Here is a 23,522-nt window from a genome sequence, read left to right on the forward strand (position 1 = left end):
ACCAAGATCCGGAGTCTTCCAAAGCTTGGGCACATCCGCTCTTCTCTGCCGTCGGAAACGACGTGTCTCCACTAACGATGGCCGTCTTCTGCGATCGCCTTTGAAATGTCTGCCATCTCTGCAGTGACAGATAAAGAGTGAGAATAGAGGTCGAGAGAAAGAGAGAAAGAGAGACATCTCAGTTGTCATCTCAGGTGTATGAGTCGCATACCTGCAATTAAATTCACCTTATTGTCTTAATCATGGAAGCTTTCTTTGTTCAAACTCTCAGAGAACATATTGTGAAGTGTTTCCTCACATACCCAATGCAGAGGGGTGTCTGCAACAAGTACCGTTGTCCCCCAAGACCTCAGGTGGAGCATGCGTCTCTTGCTCTTGAGGGCACTAAAAGCAGAAAGATGTTTCTGAAAGACAGGATATCCCCGATCAGGAACCTCTACCTTGCCCACCCACCCTTTGCCTTTCCTGCCTGGCCTGCTGACTCCTATCCTGTCCGTTAAGGTCTGTCGTCCTCCTGGGACGGTGCAGGGAGGAGCACTGTAGGGACCAGGCGGCAGGAAGCCAAGGGTCCTCCAAGACGCTCCGGGGGTCAGCATCTCGTCCTACCACGCTGCCGTCAGACCAGGCTCAAGGTCCGGTCTGCTGGCTGTGCTGGTCGGCCTCCATTGTTAGGACAGACCAGAAATGTGTGCAAACTTCCTCTGTCTATTTTCTGCTCGACCTGGTTTATTGGGTTTCAATTTATTACGGCCAGACATCTAACAAACAGCAGGCCTGGCTGCAAGCCTGATTTACAATAACACAAAGACACAAGCTATTTGTCACCCATTGATATGACAATGACTGAGTTAAAGTGGGCCCCCCATAGAAACTCTCCCCTCTTATCTTTTGCCTATAGTATTACTGATTTACATTATCTGGTAAACCAACATGTCCCAGTCTAGTGAAGAGTTGTGGTTTCACCTTTCCACAGTTTTTATTGTTCTGCGTTGACTGAATATCTGGGAGACACAGAGGTTTTTAAGTTCGTCCAAACTTTAAGGACAGTTCAGGAAATAAAAAATAAAGAAAGCAATGAAACAAATATCTAATAACTCATCCTTAGTGACTGATTTTAGCTATTTTAATAGTTGAAACAATTTACACGCTGTAAATAATCATGCATAAAAGGCAAAGATGTCAGGTCGGCGCTGGGAAAACTCCATATTTTGTTGAACTTTGACGCAGCATTAAAACCAACCTCTCTTCAAATGTTAATGCACTGTTACTTTTATTTTTAATAAACTTAAAAATATTGTAAACGATCTATCCACAGCTGTTGTTAATGCATCAGTGCTACACATTGGCGCACCAGTACACCATCACTCCTGAGTTAGATAAACCTTCCAGCAGGTCCTTTGTGGGAATATAGAGGTTTTACTTTCTACTCGGGGGAGGTTCATTAAAAATTTTAATTTTTAATTTTTTACTTGATCTTGACTCCAGAATGTGCTTAAAGCCTCTTAATCTCATTTCAGATAGTGGGAATGTATTTTATAGCCTCCCCTGCATTGTAGACATCAGCTGTCTGTATTTCAGATTGTTGCATAAGCATTTGAAGAAAAGCTTAGAAAATTTACAAAATACAGATTTGCCCGCTTCTTTTGCTCACACAACTGTTTTTTTTTTTTTAAATAATCAAATCATCATCAACAATGCTTTGATTTCTGAGCATCTTTTTAGTGCCCTGGCTGGTAAATGTGGAGTTGAACATTTTATTTACTGTAGGTTGGTTTGTAAATTCTTACTGTAATCTTCAAAATATCTGACCGGATGAAATGTGCAGTAGTTCCCGCTGTAATCGAGCAGAGGTATGAAGCAGCATAACATGGAAGCAAAATACTTGAGTAGATATACTAAGTCACTTTCCATCAGTGAAAAAAAAATGACAGTAAAAGTCAACAGCAACTTGTCTTCTGCAGAAATCTGAAAACGATCTGAAAGCAGAGAAAGCTGATATGAATTTGAAGTTAGAAATACAGTTCTATCCGATGTTTACTATGGTGACATCATTAGTGGTTTTGAGTTTGAGTTATCTTCTGATCCTATTGAGCTTTCATTTTTCCCTTCAGGGGTATTTTCAGACAACAATGGCAGTTGTCTTTGCACAGACAGACCTGCTGTTGCCTCCTTACACAATCCCTTTCACTCACATTATCAGCATGAAGATCAATATTTTATAATTAAGTACTGTTGAAAGAAAGGGTTATGTCTTCATATACGTCTGCGTTGTGTTTTTCTTTTCTTCCTGGAGATGTTCTTGTTGTTCGTCTCGTCTTTGAAATAGAGAGTGAGTACTGTTTATACCCTCGGGATTCCCCGAGGCAAGGCTGCCGCCAGTATAGACACTTAATTTTCACACTCTGTTATTACAGAGGAATGAAAACATTTGTGTAATAATTTCTGAACAGTCCTCTCAGACAGGCAGCCGGCCCGCGGAGGGGCCAAAGGGCATAAATCTCTTTTCTCTCGTGGCAACTTTGTTCCTCGCCTCGGCAAAGTTCCTGCCATGAAATCTTCGTAACATGACCACGTTGGCTTCATAAAATTTGAAAACCCTTGAAAACAATCTATCCAGATTGTCTTTCAGAGCAGGCTTTGACTTTGATGCTGACAGGTGGAGGATAATGTGACCAGTCATCTTGTAAAAGAAATAGCCGCCGCGTGGAATGTCAAAATGTACTGTATGCTGTTTCACCAATAAAACATGTCGTGCAGACTCGTGAATGCATGGATTGTGGGACAGCGCTTATTTCATTCACCTCTCTGCCAACATATTAATGTTTTATTTCAGAGAATGCAATTAAGTCTTAGAGCTACGAACTTTTTACTCAGTTCAGAGATTTATTTAACAAAGATTTTGCCCGCCCGTCTGTGTTTGCGTCCCGGGGCTCGGATCAGATTAAGGAGAGCTGAGGTCGTGGTGAAGGAGGCCGAGTGAATGTCTCAGCAGCTGTCGCGTTTCTGTCTCTTCGCGTGACGGCGAGGTTTTCAGATGTCACCTGTCCAAGATTAAAGAGGCAGATGAAGTTTTCCTTCTATGAGGAGTTCAGCTTTGGCCACATTTACCCCAAAATGGCCCCCGTGCAGTGTTCTGTAATTGCAACTGATTTAGATTAAGCCACTCTCATTAACAGGTATTACACAGAGAGTCGACTCCCTCTACGAGTCAGCGACCGAGGATTTATCCAATCCTTCTGTCTCCCTGCTGTTGCTGATTATATCCTGTGACAAGCTCATTACAGTCGGAATTTGTTAATCGCTGAATTCTAATTTAAAGCTCAACAACCTGTTGCCGTGTGTTTCCTAAAAAAAACGACAAGATTTAACTATAAAACAGCTGAGCATGACATAGTAATTCGATATAATATGTGGGTCGAGAGACTCTAGATGTTTAAAAAATGAATCCTGAAGTTGTGGCAATTAACAGTGAGACTTTAACGTCTCTGGGTCAAGGCCAAATGTCCCGCGCTCTTGATCCAATTTAGAAACTTTTGTACTCACTGATTGTTTGTGCAGGCCGATTGTAAAGAGGAGAAGAAACAAATACGGCGGGAGGAGGAAATAGAAGTTGAACATGTATTTCCTGCAAGACACATGCTTTGATTTGGGCCCCCGCAGAACACAATGGGTGTATGACTGCCTCCCCTCAGCAATGCACCAACAGGAAGAAGCACATTCACTGGATAGGAGAAAATACATTCCTGCAAGACTTGAAAAGCTATCACAAGTAACAGAGGGACACCAGAGAGAGGGGTTTGTTTTTTTCAGAGAACTTTTTTTTTTATTACAAAATCATAGACATGAATTCAAAATAATGCGTATTCACAAAATGCTTTCATGTGTTTGTCAGGAGCAAATTCATTGGCATTCGGACGATCAACAAACACACGCAATCATTCCTTCATGCATAAACACACACAAACACACACACACACACACACACACACACACACACACACACACACACACACACACCAGCAGACTGTCAAAGCAGTCACCTTTTAATTGGGCCCGCCTCCAGCCTGAAAACATTTGTCAGCTGCCATCTGTCTGTCTGTCTGTCTGTGACTCCCACCCGGCCTCACACTCACCCGTCTCTCCTTACAACACTCTTATCAGACTCCAACACCTATCAATGGCTGGCACACCCTTCCTACAAACACGCGCACACACACACACACACACACACACACACACACACACACACACACACAGAGACACTTTACACTGCTGACTGTGATGCAGCAGATACCACATTCGCTGGCTGGCGAGAGCGGGACAGTCTGGTAGAGTTCACACCTCAAGTGCTTACAAATGAACACAAGAACAGCGGGGGCAAATGCATGAGTATTAGACTCGAGTTCAGAGCTCAGAGAGTCCACAGGAACTCATGAGTGTGTTGTCCTTTTTAAAATACATTCCACTTTTTTTCAAAAGAAAAATAAAGTCTGGTCTTGGTCCCTTATTCTAAGTCGTTCAGTTTTGCTTCATCCCCCTGCTGCTACTGAAAGTGAGGGCGGGGGTGGAGTGAGGACGGTGAGACCCCAAATCCACAAACAGGACCGCCACCTTCAACAGTCCACAGTCAGAGGAGGGCGAAGGATGACACCTTGACCCTGACCGGCACCCGGCGCTGCATAGTTCTGAATCACCTGCATTGTCCTGCATGTGTCACCTCAGTCCCAGCACGCCTCGGGGCCCTCAGCTGGCGTCACACCTTGGTGGCCAGGGACTGGGCCTCTGTCTTCTGGGAGGACAGGGAGCCGGCGGGGCTGGCGTGCAGCGACTTCTTCAGGTTGAGGAGGCACAGGCACTGGGACCTGAAGCGCAGGTCGAAGAAGGCGTAGAGGAAGGGGTTGAGGCAGCTGTTGATGTAGGCCAGGCAGGTGGCGTAAGGGTGGGCCAGCAGCAGGAAGCGCAGGAAGGCACAGGTGGCGGGGAACAGGTCCAGGTAGGAGAGCGCGTCGGCGCTCTTCACCACGTGGAAGGGCATCCAGCAGGCGCCGAACACCACCACCAGGGTGGTGATGATCTTCAGCAGCCTCCTCTTGCGCTGGTCCTCCTTGCGCAGCGTGTTGAAGTGGCGGGTGACGGTGCAGCCGATGAAGCCGTAGCACACCATCATCGCCATGAAGGGCAGGAGGAAGCCCAGCGCCGAGGAGGAGATGCTGAGGCCGGCGATCCACAGGTTCTCCTGCTCTTTGCTCGACATCACCAGGCCGAAGTCCATGGCGCACGACGTGCGGTTGCTGGCCAGGTCGTACTTGGTGGTGCGGAAGAGGAGAGTCGGCGCGGCCAGGAGCCCCGACAGCAGCCAGATGGCGACGAGGCAGCCCCGCGTGTGGCCGCGGGAGCGCAGCTGCGTGCTGGACAGCGAGTGCACGATGGCCAGGTAGCGGTCGAAGCTCATGCAGGTGAGGCAGAAGACGCTGGCGTACATGTTGAGCAGGACCACGTAGCTGCTGACCTTGCACAGGGCCGGCCCGAAGGGCCAGTGGTAGCCCATGGCCGTGTAGACGGCCCACAGGGGCAGCGTGACCACGAAGGTGAGGTCGGCCAGCGCCAGGTTGCCGATGTAGACGTCCGCAGCTCTGCGCTTCCCCTGGGCCCTCCACACGGTGAAGATGACCACCCCGTTGCCAGAGAGACCGAGGATGAAGATGAGCATGTAGAGCACGGGGATGACGGAGTACGACGGCGTCCACTCGGAGTAGTCACACATGGTGGAGTTCTCCGTCTCCCCGTAGTCATAGTACTCGTACACACCATCAGCCTGGTCCATCTCCTTCTCTCTCTCTCTCTCCTGTTCCAAATGAGATCAGTCTGTCGCAGGTTTAGATCCGCGGTGGATGACAGCACTCTGAACTCTGTTGCTTCATGCGTAATGTGCCGACTCTTATATACCCCCACCCCCAGACTTGTACCGTCCCAGGATGCCCCCTCCTCCCCTCCCCCTGCCCCCCCCCCCCCCCCCCCCTCTCTTGGCTCAGAGGAACATGTCCTGTCTCTGCCTACACACCCACCCTCCTCTCTCTCGTTCATTCATTCATATATTTACTCTCTATTGCACTGAACCCACTTTAACACGTGTAGTACTATGAGTTGCAACCAGTATTTCATCTTGAAGGATTAAAACAAATTTCCTAACTTTTCATGCATAAACTATAGGGCTGCAAGAAAACCACAAATATAATTGCTATACTTTTTTCTTTTCTTTTTACCGCAGGGAAGAGCAAGTTCATTAGACATGTTTGGACGATGGCCCACGAGTCAAGCCCGGGCATGACAGGTTTCATGAAGTAGTCAATTATAATGTCAATTGACAGTCGTTCTGGCACCGGAGCAGGGAAACACTATTTACATCTCTATGTGTTTGTCTTCACATGTCCAGACCACAAACTAAAGACAAAAGTTTCTCCTGAGCTCTAATGAACTGGAAGGAAGACAAACAAAATGTTGACAATGGACCTTTGGATGAAATACACTACACTGTAATACATTATACAGTAATACCAAGCATTAACCCGAACAAATCATTGGCGACATGCTATAGTGTTGATTGGAATGAGGAAATTGTATTTCCTGTTACCAATTGGCAATATTTTATATTGAAGATATGGTGAAACTGATTTTAAAAAAAAGTGTAAATAATGATCACAATCATCAATATAAATGTACGTGTCACTTTTCATAAAACATTGTCCGAGGCGCGTTATAAACATCAAAATAGCCAAACAGCATTTTTTTCCATAAGCAAAAAAGTGCCATTAATGAATGCTAAAAAGGCCATTAAAACAACAATACAAAATTGAAGTTCTGATATGTATTTATGTACACGTCTTGGCTTGTGACAACGAATTCCAAAACTCAATTGTGCCCTGTAAGATAAGTAAACCTGGTGGCTCATAATATAATACAGCACGTCGTCCACATCAGAACTCTAGTTAGATCATATTTTGGAGTTTTGTGAATTTACACAGAAAACAAATACTAGGTAATGAAACTGTGTGAAAGGATAAAGCATTTACCCAACTTGAAAAGTCAGTATAAACACACGCTGTGTTTTTTATTCACAAAACATAATTTCATATTGTAGATGGAGATGCCAAAGTTGGAAAAAGTCTTGGAGTTCAATTTTCAACTGTTGCCTCAATAATGACCTGATAGATGTATGATACTGACAGTGTGGGCTAAAAAGACTTTTCCAACTTTAGGGGAAACAAAAAGTTTAAACTCTGTGTTGAATGGTTGAATGAGTCACACAGTTCCTCTCCTCTTCCCCATCTGTTGGATTTATTTGTTGGTCCAGGTGGTGCATCTCACTCTCCAGCCTGCTACGTCTCTCAGCAGAGTGGCTGCAGTGGCGCCGGGGCACCGACCAATAGACACAACTACTGTATCACTCAACAATCTTTCCCTCCTCCGATCCCTTCCTCCACCCTTCCATCTCTGCCTCCTCCTCCCTCCTCCTCCTCCTCTCCCCTCTTCCCACTCATCTCCGTCTTCCTCTGATTATGAAGACGAGGACTGATTCCCATCTCCTCTGCTTTGACCAACGTCATTCAGAGAACTGCTTGTTGTTGCCAGTTATTGTGATGCACGCTTGTGGTGTTTGATAAACTGACGTGATTGTGTTTTTGTGTGTGTGTTTGTGTGTGTGTGTGCGTGCCTCCACCCAAGCTCTGCCCTGTCCTGCTCCGCTTAATTGTCCATCCAGCTCTTTGTCCGTCCGGCTCTCCGCTGCAGAACAGGAAAAAAGCAAAGTGAAGTGAATCAAGCAAGCTTCCTCTCTGCAGCCTGGTGGGACTGGAGTCTGTTTTTAGCCACGTTCGTTGATGGGGATGTGAATATACGGCTAAATAAAACACCGGGCCTTGAAGAACACATCAAATCACCCCCCCCACCCCAAACTTGCTTTGCCCAAAAATCCCCTCACCTAAAGGTTTTGATGAGAAACGTGAAATTCCCTTTTAAATACAAGCAGTGGAGGGAAAAGATAAGTATCTGTGAGTCTAATTGGCAGATTTTTTTAATGTCTCATAACATGATCACGATATAAAACTACCAGAGACTAAGTTTCTCACAGTTCTCCCTGTTTAAGCCCTTTGAGAGTGACAAGTTCCAATTGGACTGAGCTTTAACCTCCTTGCAGAGCTTCCATCTCTTCCCTCCGCATACCACAGACCCTGTTTCCACAACATTCAGCTCATGTTTCTCCTCCGTTTCCCACCTTGTTGTTGTTGTTGTCCTCTCATGTGTGGCCCTGTGCTGTAAACCACACACAGTGAGATACCTTGTGTTTTGCACTACTATTTGACCACACTGAGGCGTTTCATCCTTGCCCTTCACTCGACTGAAATCTATCAGCAATGAGTCTTTTACAGGGAGCATATCCGCCGATTAGAAAAGGATGAATACTTACACAACAGCAGAAAGACACACACACACACACACACACACACACACACACACACACACACACACACACACACACACACACACACACACACACACACACACACACACACACACACACACACACACACAGTCTCTCTGCAGAGATGCCCTTTGATCTTTTATCCTGACCTTGTATTGGGTGATACTCGCAGTGCCAAAAGAGCGCGAGGTGTGTGTTCTTGTTGTTTAGGTGTGTGTGAGGGTCTTGCAGGGGTCTGACAGTCGTTTGATGTGTGTGTGTGTGTGTGTGTCAAGCTGTCGCGGACCACATGCACGGACCCTTCTGTGCCGAGACAGCTGGTTCCTCGAGGCTTTTTTTTTTTTGCAATCGGACCAACTCTTGAGTCGGACTCGAGTTCTTTGCGCAGTTCGCGATATCGCACGTCTGAATCAAACGCCTGAGAGCAGCTCCACAGCCGCGATGACAAACAGACCCTCGGGCCAATACTCAGTCATCAGCACCCGTCGCATCAACAGTCTGATCTGAACTTTTAATTGTGTGGATGCTGTCAAAACCAACACCCTGAGCACAGCTGGGGGGCTTGAACATTTGGCTGTTGTCGCCGCCTGCCCCACTCCATTATCCTCCCTCTGCCCTTTTCAGCAGGGACAACGAGGTGATTGACACCAGCTTGTTAGACACAGAGGCCACCAGGATGGGAGAGGGTCCCGCCTTTTCTCACTGTCCCACTAAAGACTAACATGTAAACCAGTGTTGAACTGAACTGATTCTTTTCTCATGATTTCTTTTGTTCTACCTTTGGTAGAATTGTGCACGATACCGCGACTGCAGGTCGTCAGTTGTCATGTCGGACTGGGTGAGAAAAAAAGGTTTCTCCTGGAACAGATGCATGGAACAGGGTCGGACATAAGTGGAGAGGACATGTCAGGAAAATAGCAGACACTAAAGGAAAAGAGGAGTGATAAATACGTCACAGTATGATGTTGCGCTTACTTGCTGGCAGCATCAGCAGCCTCACGTCTGCTATGTAGCGTTGGTGAAGTCATACCAGATTTATGATTAATGATGGGACAGAACCCACACTACTGAGCTGTTTTCAGACATGAACTCCAGAAAATGTTCTGAAAGTTGAGTCTGTGAATTTTCCAGGGTTTGCAGATTTGTAAACTGTTGCACAGTCATTGCCATTGCACACGGACTTTAGGTCTCTTTGTTGACAAAAAGAAGAATACGTAAAATTCACTGGCCCAGCACGGTCGTTACGTCAAGATGTAAAATTACGGGTGCGGAAATTGAAAAGATTGATTCTGTTATAGCTGCTGCTTTGCTTCCTCTTAAATTATAGATTCACAGCCTATTACTGTCGCACATGTTTATTCATCACTCATCTGATGGACTTCTCTGAAAAACAGGAAACAGCCATGGTGCAGTTCTATCGCCCAGTTTCTATCTATAAAACTGTTCACTTTCTCGATTGTTTTCGGCACATGTGCAACAGGTTGCGAGATGTTTTCACAACCTTTACAGTCACCGACGACCTGATTGCACTGTTGCAGACGAGCAGCAGATATATTGTGAGTGAGGAGCTGCAACGCTACAGAGTCAAGGATGTCTAATTTCAGTTCTCTGTTTGTAGGCCAGTCGACCGGGAGACTCTGTTGATACGAATCTTCCTGCTTCCAACATGTTGTTATCTTCCGAGTCGGGAGTGGCTAGGGAGAAGTATTTATCAAATATTAATGTGAGGACACAGGAGAGGGAAACCCCAAACCTGTTGTCACGATAAGTTATAAATAGTTCAGACTTGCACTCAAGGTCAACAGTGAAAATATAGATGTGTGTGTGTGTGTGCGTGTGCGTGTGCGTGCGTGTGTGTGTGTGTGGGGGGGGGGGGGGGGGGGGGGGGGGGGGGGGGGGGGGGGGGGGGGGGGGGGGGGGGGGGGGGGGGGGGGGGGGGCTGTTACGCATTACAGCCGAGAAGAGTTTAAATTAGAAGGAACAAAAGACAGAGGTTCATTAATCATTTACAGACGCTGGGGTCGTTGTAATAAGGTAGGCAAAGCTGATAATTGCCTGGGGCCCAAGCTGAGCACCCCCCCCCCCCCCCCCCCCCCAAGAGCAGATGATTACGTTAGTCTAAAGCAATGACAATATTGTAAGGACCCCCTTAAATCCTCTGATCTGATCTGATCTACAGGAGACTGCAACGACACCAAGGCCTCTTGTTTGACATAGGGCCCGACAGGTCCCTTTTATACGGTGACCCCCAAATTCCCTTTATATGCCCCTGGCTGCAAGTCATGACGACTGTGGGCTCACGCTGAGGTTTGCCTCCACACCAGCTCAACATAGCACGTGTTATATTTGTGTCAAAAGGTCAATCGATCGGAGAAGGTCAATTCTGATTGGCTGTTTGGTGTCGAGGATGAGGGGATGTGTTTCGGGGGACTGCCGCCCCCCACAAACCTACTGAGAAAATGTTGAAAAATAGAGATAAGATCAACAGCTTTCCTTTATGTTTAAACACTCGCAGAAAAAAGCTGCATAAAAGCTGCAACCACATGTCCTCTTCCTGTCCGTCCAACAGGCGAAAAAACTTTCTTCTGCTGCACTCCCTCTCCTGGATGTAGGACTGATGGGTCAGTGAACAGGTTGTCCTGCGGTCTGTGCAAAAACTGTGAATTTTTTTTAATGCACAGCTGGATTTAGAAAGTGTTTGAATCTTTTATCCCTCTCATGTAACATGAACCATCTTACAGATTTTTTATGACTGTCCAGACTTCACAGAGTTGTGAAACACAAGCCTCCAGCTTGGTTTCACACATTCGCGCACACGTTCGCGCACACGCACACACACACAACAATCCTACACGTTCACACACTTTGTAACACCCATGACTACGCTCGATGGAATACAATAAGCTATTGTAACGCCAAACCAAAGGTCTCTCTGCTCATATGCTTTTGTCATTAGTCTCAATTATAACAGGCTATGAGGTCACGAGCTGACACACACACACACACACACACACACACACACACACACACACACACACACACACACACACACACACACACACACACACACACACACACACACACACACACACACACACACACACACACACACACACACACACACACACACACACACACACACACACACACACACACACACACAGTATTTATTTATGAAAAATTTGATTCTAAGTGTGTTTGTGTGTCTCTCTCCTCAATGTGTGGGATGCACATATCATATAGACGTGACACATTACATGATGTTCAAAAACAAAAATGGATATGATTTACCAGAAATCATGCTACTTAAAAGCTCAGTCTCTCTGTAACTACCCCGAGGGCATGCAGAAGATCACTGTCTGACTCTAAACATTTTTTAAAAAATTGGCCACTTCTTCTCTGTAATACAAGCAAAACCCCGACCACATCTTTTCCCTGTTGGTCTTTCGATCTGGCTGACGTTTCTGCTGGCCTCACAAGCTCGCCATCAATATCTGCTTGTCCCCATTTAAGTCTGACCCTTGGTTTATCAGGAGCAGAGCAGGTCTCTCTCTTGGTCTTGCACACACACACACATACATAAACACTGATACACACACACTCACCTCCTCCCTCCCTCCCTCCTGTGTATCCTCTTTGAGCAACCGGTTTCCTTGCCGGGGGAAAGAGGGGACTAGATGGACGGGAAGAGAGGAGACAGTGGGGATGTGACACAACAATGGCAGGAAGTGACTTCAGATCAATGCAGATAAGTGGGAAAGACACCGACACAGCAGCACCGAGCTCACAAACAGCCCCCCGGTGAAGAGATAAACATGTAACACAAACAGCGCTGAATAAGCGTTGCAAAACAGACTCACGACAAAATGTAAATTGTACTATAAACCACTTACATGGAGAGGATACAGTCTCAGATGACCTAAAAATATCATATAAGCCTCTTGATACATTATATATTATATACTGTATTCTTTGTGTGGTTTTACTGCAAGTTACACACTAAAATGCATTGTAGGTAAATGCACCAAACTTTTCCCAATGATCTTCGCTGTTGTGGTAATTCAAAAAAAAGAAGTTATGTAGCATTGCTCAGTATTTCATGTTCGCAGATTGATAATAATTCATGATTTGACAGCTTTAACAGCAGCAACTAGTTGCCTGATGAGGCAGTTCAACTATATACAGAAAAATCCAATACATTGCCCAATAGTTCAGTAGTTAACCTACAAGTTTTAAATCAATGAAATCATTTAAAATCATTTAACATTGCACAAAGACACCCGAAGACAGATGAGGGTCTTAAAACCTGCAGAATAAAGTCAGGTTGTAAGCAGGAAGCTGAAATGGTCAACAGCGGGGGAGCAGCTGGAGAAGGGGAAAAGCTGTTCAACAGTTCAGGGGTCACAACGAGGTCCCCGAAACTGAAAACCTGAGAGGCCTGGAGGTTGTATAATGTGTAACCAGGAGCCCGCTCAACTTCAAACACGCCAAAATCGAGCGGAAAGTGGCCAGAGTAATTGGTCGATGTGATCTTTTACGGCCACAGGCCGGTGTGTAGTTCTGTGTGATGGATCAGCTGCAAACGGGGACAACAACAGATTAGTTTGAGGGGAACAATAGCTTGGACACTGACCTGAAGTTGGGCTGCACAAAAGAGGATAAATTAGTCTTATGATTCATAAGACACCCAGCTGCTATAAAGGAGATCGGGGGGGGGGGGGGGGGGGGGGGGGGGGGGGGGGGGGGGGGGGGGGGGGGGGGGGGGGGGGGATCCCCGGCTGGAACCAAGCATGTGTGTGTGTGTGTTCTCATTTCCTTTGACAAATCAAAATCCAGAGTCAGAAAAAAAGGCTGATGGATCTGGAATCATTAGAGCTGCGCGTCCAGCTACTGTTATCCTGAGGAGAACCATAAAAGGACGGGCACGCTTCCTGACCACCGTCCACTGAACGGGCATCTGTCTGACCCCTGACACCTTCCACTCCAACTCCGCTTCCTGTCCCACACGTGCAGCTTCGCTACTTGAAACTTTTAATCAAAGCCTGCCCGCCCCCCAACCTCGAAAAAAAAAACATGGAAGAATCCAAAATAGGAGCAAGCATGAGACTTCACCTGTTCGCTCACATACAATTACATGGTGTGGGACAAAATATGGGGAACACCTAGCAGAATATTTCGATTAATTTTTAAAAAAAATGCCCATAATAAACTACAAAACTATGAAACTGATTGATTTTTTTGTGTACCCACAGTGACAGACAAAAATCACACCCTGCATACAAACAAACAGAGTTCAGAAAAGTCGCAACAGCTGCATTCCAATTTAACTATTCAAGAAACTGCTATTCAGACAGGTCACAGTCGAGTTTTTTGTTTTGTGCCCCTGACCTCTACCCCTTCTAATCCACCCCTTTAGGCAGAGGGCAGGGGGGGTTGATAAAGGTGCAGACCATCAGTCCTTGTTACCAAAAAGCTTTAGAGGAGCTTTACAGCTCATGAAGCCAGACTATAATCTCCCAGACGATTCACACATATGGCCTCATGAGATCATCCACTCCACCACACTCAGCCAACCCCCCCCCCCCCCCCCCCCCCCCCCAATAAACAGCTACAGTGTATAAACAGACATCACGTGGGGATATCTGTTCACACACACACACACACACACACACACACACACACACACACACACACACACACACACACACACACACACACACACACACACACACACACACACACACACACACACACACACACACACACACACACACACACACACACACACACACACACACACAAACAGAGAGTAGATATACTTGGATAAACAAAAATAGGCTTATGAGGAGTAATTTCTTTGTTCTGATCAGTGAAACTTGTGTGCGAGAATTAATTATTGTCATTGGAAACTATGTGTGTGACAAATTATTCTGCAGGCTGCAAGATGGGGTTGAAAGCTTTGGAAAAAGGTATGTGTATGTGAACTTTGACCATTGGATCTGGATGAATAATATCGGCGTAAACTGCAACTGTTGCAGTCGTTGTTGCATAGGGTTACTGGTGGGAAGTAGAGGCTAATGCCGATATCTATTTTAGTGATTAAAAAATGTCCAATAACAATATGTCTAAAGATATATACAATATATTATATAAAAAACCCTTCTGACAAACAAATGAAATTAAGGCTCGAGTTTTTACAGTTTTACCATATGTTTTATTATAAATAACTGAACAAGAAGAAAACACAAGTACAACTTAATATATAGTTGCTCGGAGGTTGTGGTTATGGGGGCACGTCTGGGTCACGTCTCCTCCTCCTCCGCTGCAGATTAGCCATAAAGCCAGTCTCCCATTACACCCTCCCTAGTCTAGGATCGGGTCTAGCAAATATTTCCCCATGCGCAAGCACAGAGAGTGAGAGACAGGTGGGGTGGGGTGTGGTTGCAATTGAGGTGAGGGTGGAGCGGACAAGCTGCTATTGTTTACCGATAGTGAAAGGCACAAAAAGAGATGATGAGAGGATACAGGAATACAAAAAATACTCTAATGACAGGCATCCTCATGCAAAACACACAAAAATAGAAAAGGCCACTGTGATGGCTGCAAGTGGAGTCTGAGGAACGTGGTGATCTGACAACATAAATCTTTGACTCTTAAAAGACAGAAAATGTGCGGAAAATATTGAGACGTGAAATGGAGGACGATCAAATTTATATCCATCTTGTACTTGAATAGATCAAGACAGTGTTGGGATTTCGCTGGTCGGGTAAATTCAAACACAGAGCAGAGCATTCTTTGCCGTCATGTTCTTGGACTGCAGCTGAACCTTGTCGAGGAAGAAGAAGAAGAAGAAGGAGAAGAAGAAGAAGGCCTGTATACCCTCCATTCAGAGACCAAAGGCAAATGGCTGGGTGAGACGCTGTGGGAATTCAACCTATTTGAGATGCAAATTCCTCTAAGAGCTGAAAGAGCTGGAGAAACAGGTGTCTGAGGAAGTGTGCTGCAGTGTGGGTGAGTGAGGGGTGGGTGGCTGTGAGGGCGCTGAATGATAACACAGGCTGTATTGAAATCCGGCTAGTTCAGTCCAGTCTGTGTGGCACTTGCTCTCTTGTCTCGTTTTCTTTTTTCGATGGTAAAAGTCGGCAAAAAAAAGAGAGGAAATGTACTATTGGTACACAAATGGGAAATACGACAGATCTGCAAAATCCAAGAGGTTCAGATTTTATTGATTTAAATGTAATTTGGTACAAAAACAGCTTGTACATATCAGATTCTAAAAAAAAGTCCTATATACTGATTAAAACAGCAGAAGTTGCACAATTACAAGCCCCAGGCTTAATCTATAATACCTTTTTAAATATTTTCGATGAATACTGAAACAGAATCTCACAAAACCAACGTCCTCGGATGGCAAACCGCCTCCGGTATATTAGCCTGCATCCTTCAGAATATCTGATCAGCTATTTTTGCTCTAATCCCTGGATGAAGCACAATGGCACTGTCTACACGACAGAGCACAAAGGTCAGAGTGAAAACTCTGCAGATAAAGAAACGATTTAAATCTAAATATGAACAGCTGCAGAGAAACACAGCAGGTAAACGGTGCTTCCTAATAGCAAAAAATAAACCCGTAGCATTTTTTTAATAAAATGTCCGCATTTTTATTTTTAATCAACACAATACCCTAAATCATTTATAAAAACTTTGACAAAAACTGGATTTCCAGGACTGGGCCATTAAATGCTGATTGCCTATTAATCTACTTCTTTCGAAATAATTTCTTCATTTGCAACGTCCCAAATAAAATGAGTATCTACACAAACTATTTGTTCATTTAAAAAGTTTAAGGTTCCCTTTACTTTTATTTTTTTTTAAAAATAAAAGTCCTTCACATGGAGGAAGAGAAAAGACAAATCTGGAAAAAAATCATGCAAAAGCATGAATTGAGTAAACTAGTGCATCAATTAAAATTTAGCTAATTAGTCCCATCATTAGCTACATTTGAACTTCATATTTTGTTAGTATATTTTGGATTTTTTTTGTTGCTTTCAACATAGATAACTAATATTTAACTATTTAAACTGGAGTTTAGATACTCTGGAAGCAGAAATAACAAAAAAAGAAATTCTCCCAATTCTCTCTCTCTTTCTTGTCAATTAGCATCAGATATATTTCAGTATAAAGATCTGCAAAACCATAATCATGATTGTACAAAAACTTCTCTGGATTAGCGTTCTTCCACGTGGCATTTTTAACATACAGCTCCTTCATTACATAAATATAAACCCTATGCTCTCCCAAATCGACAACAATTAAATACTGTACGACAATATCCTTGAATAAACTGTTTGTAAAATATACATTTCAAAAAAATATGCATTCAAAATCTTTGGCTTAGTGGCATAAAATATCCCTGCACACTTTTTTTTCTTCCTTCAATTGAGAGTCACACAGCTTATGTCAGTTTTTTATTTGCTTTTCTACTACTACTGGTCGCTGCCGAGGCAGAGAGATAATGTTACGGCGCCCTCGTGTGTTCGACAACAGCAGAGACAAACGCACTGATGCAGTCAAACAAGTCAACTGACCGTGCAAAACAGACAAATAATAAACTTTGGGTCTGCAAATGAGTGTGACCGACTGAGTACAGCAAAGCGAGGTGAATACAAATCTCTATGCTGGCAACGTAGCAACTAATGTAGGCAAAGAGGAAGACGAGAAAGGCAAAGTGCTCTAGAAAAGATCTCGTCGATTAAAACAAAAACAGACTTACGTCAAAGGAAAGAATCAGAGCTTCGCTTTACGCGGTGAATAGCAGCAGGAGCTGTTAACAGTGAGATAGAGAGTGTGTGTGTCCTCATGTTCAGTCATAGATGCTGATAAAACGTGTTGAGAGTGCACATAGTCGCCGTCTGCTGTTGCTCCCTGGCTCTCACACATTCTCGCGGTCCATTACATTTAAAAAAATCTTTTACTTTAAGGCTAAACTTAGTTGACCTAAAGAAAATGGAAACCTGAATAAATGAACAGACACTGAAAACGTTTTGAGCATTCAAAATAAACCAATGGACTTTGTTATATTCGAAGATGTGATTACCTTTGCAACAGTTCAAAAATATTTTCAAATTGTATAACTTTTCTCGGAGTGTCATGACAGCACAAAAAAAAAGCCTCTGTCACGACTGTGCAGTCAATCTCAGTGATGGACAGGTTTGTCATGTCATTGACAGCTGAGACGTGTAAGACAGAGCTGCGGAGTGAGTAAAGGCTACAATGGAATGGTTTTTGCGTGTAAACCGGTGTGAAACTTACCCCGCTACAGGAAAGTGTCATGCTCTGCACTGCTCAGACTCTCTTTGGACTTTTGTAAGGTCATGTGTTCGAGAAGAGGTGAGGGGTCACTGGGACGGGGATAAGGATTAACCGTCTCCTGCGGCAGCGGGAGTGTTTTCTTCGGCTGCTCCTTGTTAGCCTTTCTACTTCCCTTTGCATCCTCCGCTTGCACCCCATATGTCTTGGGGGCCAGGGGAGACTCCACGATGATGGTGGGCCTCTGTCTGAGGTCCTGTCGGCTGGGAGGCTCGGCAGACATGATGGCCTTGGCGCCGTGCATCCTGGGAGGCGACTTGCAGTGTAGATCTCCGCGAGTCTCATTCCAGCGCCGCAGCTGAGCATAATGTTCCCTCTCGATGTCTTTCTCGGACACAGATAACTCTATAATCTGAGACACAGGGACAGAATGAATGTGAATCAGAAATTAGGTTATGTTTTTTTGGGGGGGGGTTTCAGCACATTGCAGGTTAAGTCAAAGAGGGATCTTGCACGTTGAGGGAGTGTGCAGTGGGCGCAGTGTCAACATAAGAGAACGACAGTGAGTCTAACCGTACCTCGTGCACAAGGAACCTTTCTTGCATGTACTGTGGCTGTATAGCTCGGAGCAGCTCCATTGTTTCATAGAGACCTTGGCATGCCTTCAGTTTCTCTCGGGCTCCCAACATATATTTCAGGAGAACCAGGCCCACCCTGAACAGGATCTTCACTCCTGAGAGAAGCATCAAATGCAACAGAGAAGTGGTTTGCAGTTATGTTTGAACAGACAGACGACATGAGAGCTTCACATAACTGCTGGAGACCAAATCAATTCTAAATCATAGAACATCAGTGTTCATGCTCTGTTGTTTCTGTACAACTGAAGGGGAAAACGATAAGCAGATGATCGGGCCTGGAAGAAAATTAAATATTGGTAATGTGTATTGAACTAACGCTAGGGGACTTATGGGTAAAACACTAAAGTTAAATACATAATAGCAGGCACAGGAGACTTATAATCGAAAACAACAGAGACATCTGCTGAAGTTAAAACTTCAAAGCTTGTAATAAATGTCCCACCACGTAATCACTTCATCTGACAGAACAAAATATCAGTGAGCCACGTGACAGCGTGTCGCCTCACCCTCGCAAAGGAACATGTCCCAGACACGCAGCACCGAGGCCCACGGCAGAGTCCGAGAGAAGGCACACATGAACCACTCAGTCATGTACAGGATGGGCTCCAGCTTGTGCTTCTTCAGGTGACCGTGGGCCACGGGGGACACCCGCCGCAGCAGGCCATACAGGATCTCCCCGTCCAGCTGGATTGCCTCCTGTGGAGACGACATTGAACAGCGGTCAGACAGGGAACAGACTCTTTCTCTTCACCTAATCAGATTGTGTGATTATCTCGTCCTGGTAGCCTGGTCACTGCCTCGTGCTGTTAGGTTGTTAGCGCATCAAGTAGAGACACGCTGGCCTGAGACATTCAACACCACCAAAAGCAACATGTTATGACTAATGACTTTATAAACTCAAGTTATCTGGCAATTGTATTTATGAAACTACCATTTGTCCAGCTAAATCAGGTGATTGCTTCCAAGAAGTTTGAATATTGAGTCAGAATCTATGATGGTAATAATTCTTTGGCAGTGTAAGTTATGAAAAACATTCACAAAGGAAAAAGATTCAGAAAAACCGCGTTCTCGCTACAATTTTGTGTGTGTGTGTGTGTGTGTGTGTGTGTTTATGCTTACAACAGAATCATATCATGTATATATGGTTCAGGTATGTAATATTTTCAAAAGTTATGACGTACCAGCCCTGTACTGTAGTATCCAGGAAGGTATTTCTCACAAATCTGGACAAGAACCCAGAATGCATCCTAGGACAAAGTAAAGGAATGAGAGCAGGCATCAAGTAAAATAAAAAACATGAGGATTAATATTAAAGTACACCGTTTTGATAGAGGACAGATGTTGACAGAAAGATGGAACTCAAGCAAACAACATTTAACAGGTTCAGAGTTCTTTAACATCATCCAATAAACCTAATTTTTCGTTAATGAAAAATAGATGTGCACTCACCTCAGCCGGCATATGCATCAAGAGAACAGCAGCGACGGGAGCCTGAGCCTGACAATAACCCTCCTCAGGACGGTGCAGAGTATAAGCCTTCAGGACACGGAACAGGTCCTGCTGCCTATGTGTGTGAACATATCCAAGTTCAATATATACTGTATATTCAGTAAATTTAATACAGTGATGGGATTGTTGTGAGGCTTTCGGAGGGCAGTGCTTACCCATGACCTCCTCTTGCGGAAAACATTTCGTGGAAGGGAAACTGCCGATGAAGGTCCCTCTCAATAATATCTACCCATTTGGGATCCCCTGGCTGGTCGTCCAGTTCCTGAAAGACACAGATGTTTGGAACAAATAAAAATGTTATTCTTGAAAAACGTCGCAAGTGGGAATACTTTTGATATTTAATAATGAAATCCAACTCTGAAATGTAAAAGCCTCGGTGAAGTTAGAAGCCTTGTTCCACACAATATGTTTTGCATGTATAATTCACGTACATGTATTATAGTATACATTTTACTTTTTAGAAAAAAAAAAAATAATACACCTCAGGTATATGACTGACCTGGAATCTGCCACGGTTTTGCTCCCTTTTCACCTTGCCCCCAGTGAGGTAGAGCCAGGCCCGGCCACGCAACGAGGGAGGGATCCCCTTCTGACAGCGCTCCTTCACCTGTTATTCAACACATGCACAGTTACTCAAGAGACTGCAGAAAGAAAGAAAGAAAGATAAAGGAAGAATGGGAGAAAGGAACACAGACCTTGCTTTCTTTTCTTTTGTAAGTGCGTTTCTGTTTGTTTTGTTAGATTGACCACTTTAAACTTTACACAACTCAATGTGGTTTCTGTGTTCTGTTTTACCGGCTTTATTCTTTGAGAGAAACTGAAGCATGCAACTGTACAAACTTAATGTGTGAACAATAAAAATACAGATAACACTTAAGTGAAACTGGGCACAAAAAACAAATCCACATGCCCCATGCAAAGTGCACTTCACCATTCGTAGTGTCATTAAACCGTATGCTCTGTGAAGAGGTGAAGTCAGATATCAGTAAAAAACACTGTAGACCTTCTTGTGTTTTTTGGCCATCCACTTGTCCCAGCTGTTCAGCATTTCCAGCCATTTTGCCTCCCGTTCCCTCAGCACCTCAATGGGGATTTCTTCTGCACTGTGGGCGAAAGGAGAAATTTTTATGAAAAGAGACAACCAAATTCTTTTCACACAGGCCGACAGTAGTTATACTTCACTGAGTCACTTCCGCGTTGCTCATCTCTTCCTTGTCCGTACAGGAAACCTACCCTCAGACAACACAGTGGAACTCTTGCCATCGGCAGAGAAGTACAAGGAAAACAGGAAGCTGTGGGAGAACTTTCCCCTAGTTCAGTTCCCTTCAATCCGCTGCACAAATCGCACGCCGATATCTCACTTCACTACAGTCGTACTGAAGATCAGAGCTGTCATTTTGACACATTTCCTCTTGAACACAAGCCCGACCTGCTTGGCAAACAAATTTAATGACATGCATTTGCATCAAATAGCTTGTCAGTTGTCAGTCCCTTATACAGAAATCCCAGGCTAAACTAATGCATCGCTTCTTATATATCTATATCTGTGCCAACATGAGAGAGCGGCTCAATTTTCAAGTTTTAGGTGAGAAATCAGATGCATAAGAACAAATAACAAAGCAGGAAGTCATGAAAACTGAAAAATAAACATTTTGTTATTGCATTGTCCCTTGACCTCTTTCTTCATTAATCAACTCATGAGTCATCAGATTTATTTTGCAAGCCTACTGGGGGGATCACAGCCTCCAGGTTGGCAACAACTGGACAAGACCGTGGACCAGCCAGCAGCGTTAGGTCAGAAGGTCAGAGACCGAGAGGGAAGTCTTGGCAAGAAATGGAAAAGCCCACTGACAACAAACATTAGGATATGATTTAAGTTAATGCTACACATAGTATTCCATTTGGCGACTCCAGCACAGACGTTATAAGTCATTTTTGGTGCGAGAGGAAGGTTGAACAAAGAAGATGAGAACAATTGAACACTAATAATAATAATAATCATAATAATAATAAGACTTTACAAGAAATCACAGTGGCGTCTGTGTGCGGTTCAAAACCTGCGGGATAACAGATTATCGACAACATTGGAAGTAAGTAAGAAAATAAACATATCGCAACACACATTGTGTGTATTTTGTCAACCTTTCCCCTAATTTCTGATTCTTTAAATCTGTAGTTTCCAACTTCCTGCTTATGAAAACTAACAACACCATTTGAGAAGGAAACACCGGTGACATGGACAGTTGACACCACTTTGATTTGAAAGGTCATAAAGGGGAGGAAAAAAAAAAGGCTGACAACTGCTGGTTCAGGTCACAAGAGACTAAAATATGACTCAGGATAAATCAAATGAAAACGACAGACGCCGCAAGTTGCAGCAAATCTAAAGGAGTTCCGCGTGGCAGCCGAACACTCGTGTGCTTGCGTTCCCGTCAACAAGTGCGACCTCGTGAATGTCCACTCACGCGTCTCCTCCGTGCTGCTGCGCTCCGCCGGTGAATCCGTACTTGTCCACCACTTCCTCCCGTCGCGCGGCGCTGCCGTTCGCCCCGGTGTCGCTCTTCCCGTTATCCGTCAGCTCCTCGGCGGCGCTCCCGCGAAGAAAGTCGCGTCCATTGCCCCGCTCGGTTGTTGCCATTTAATTAGCGCGTACGTTCGCGGTCAGTGCGCCGGCTCGGCTCGCTCCCCGAGGCTCGCCATGAAGAGCTGGCCTGCTGCCGCTAGCTAGCTAGGGTTGCTAGGAAGATGTAGCTTCCCGGCTGCTAGCTAGCTAGGGTTACTAGGAAGATGTAGCTTCCCAGCTGCTAGCTAGCTAGCTAGGGTTGCTAGGAAGATGTAGCTTCCCAGCTGCTAGCTAGCTAGCTAGGGTTGCTAGGAAGATGTAGCTTCCCAGCTGCTAGCTAGCTAGCTAGGGTTGCTAGGAAGATGTAGCTTCCCAGCTGCTAGCTAGCTAGTGCTAAATGAAACCTGTAGTCTGTTTCATAATAAACCTCGTCCCTCTCCTTTTGGTGACGTCACCCGGTGTCACACAAAACGACTTCCACCGATTTCCCTTTGTCAAACTAATTATTAAAGAGTGAAAACGCAGCACTCGCTACAGTGAACTGCCACAGTATCTTCCTGCCAAGCCCCGACGCTAACGTGCTAGCATCACACAAGCTGTCAGCTGACACGCGCAGGAGAATCTCTGCTGTCAGCAGGAATGTGGGTTTGTTCTTCTGGCTTGTGTCAAGGTGGAGCAGAGTAGTAAACAAACTCTCCACCGCCACCTGCTGCTCAACGACACGCACACAGGTAGAGCTGTCTGTGGACTACAGCCACTTTAAAGTGATGCACTTTAATAAGATTTCACCAGTGGAGCAATTAAGCTTTAGTGAATGAAGTGTTGCACTTAAATTCTTTTTTTAGGGTCCTCCAGTGTTTATGTTGATAGTTCTTTTCAACAGCAAGGTAATCACAAAGGCAGAATGAGACAATACCAAAAATAAGAAATCAAAATTTAGAAATAAATTTAAATAGAGAATTAGAAATGATTCCGCAAAAATAATGAGCTGAATTAGTTACAAATCCAGCGGGGATTATATTCT

At 44.7% G+C, this 23,522-nt stretch overlaps 2 protein-coding genes across 2 annotated transcripts; both read right to left on the reverse strand.

Annotated features, from left to right (window-relative positions):
- Nucleotides 1–3,948: 3,948 nt before the first annotated feature.
- On the reverse strand, nt 3,949–5,929 carry LOC118285400 (apelin receptor B-like). The gene has a single exon (XM_035609032.2). The coding sequence runs from the start codon at nt 5,822–5,824 to the stop codon at nt 4,754–4,756; it is 1,071 nt and encodes a 356-aa protein (XP_035464925.1). The 5' UTR covers nt 5,825–5,929; the 3' UTR covers nt 3,949–4,753.
- A 9,748-nt stretch (nt 5,930–15,677) lies between these two features.
- Nucleotides 15,678–23,142, reverse strand: LOC118284610 (TBC1 domain family member 10A-like). Its single transcript, XM_035607450.2, has 9 exons — nt 22,401–23,142; nt 20,939–21,038; nt 20,435–20,542; nt 20,091–20,197; nt 19,876–19,990; nt 19,608–19,673; nt 18,933–19,122; nt 18,367–18,521; nt 15,678–18,200 (listed from the first exon to the last, which is right to left on the reverse strand). Exons 1-9 carry the CDS (start codon nt 22,571–22,573, stop codon nt 17,796–17,798), a joined length of 1,419 nt encoding a protein of 472 aa, XP_035463343.2. The 5' UTR covers nt 22,574–23,142; the 3' UTR covers nt 15,678–17,795.
- Nucleotides 23,143–23,522: the final 380 nt, after the last annotated feature.

The sequence above is a fragment of the Scophthalmus maximus genome, chromosome 20, assembly GCF_022379125.1.
Source record: "Scophthalmus maximus strain ysfricsl-2021 chromosome 20, ASM2237912v1, whole genome shotgun sequence".
In the NCBI taxonomy this organism is placed as follows: Eukaryota; Metazoa; Chordata; class Actinopteri; order Pleuronectiformes; family Scophthalmidae; genus Scophthalmus; species Scophthalmus maximus.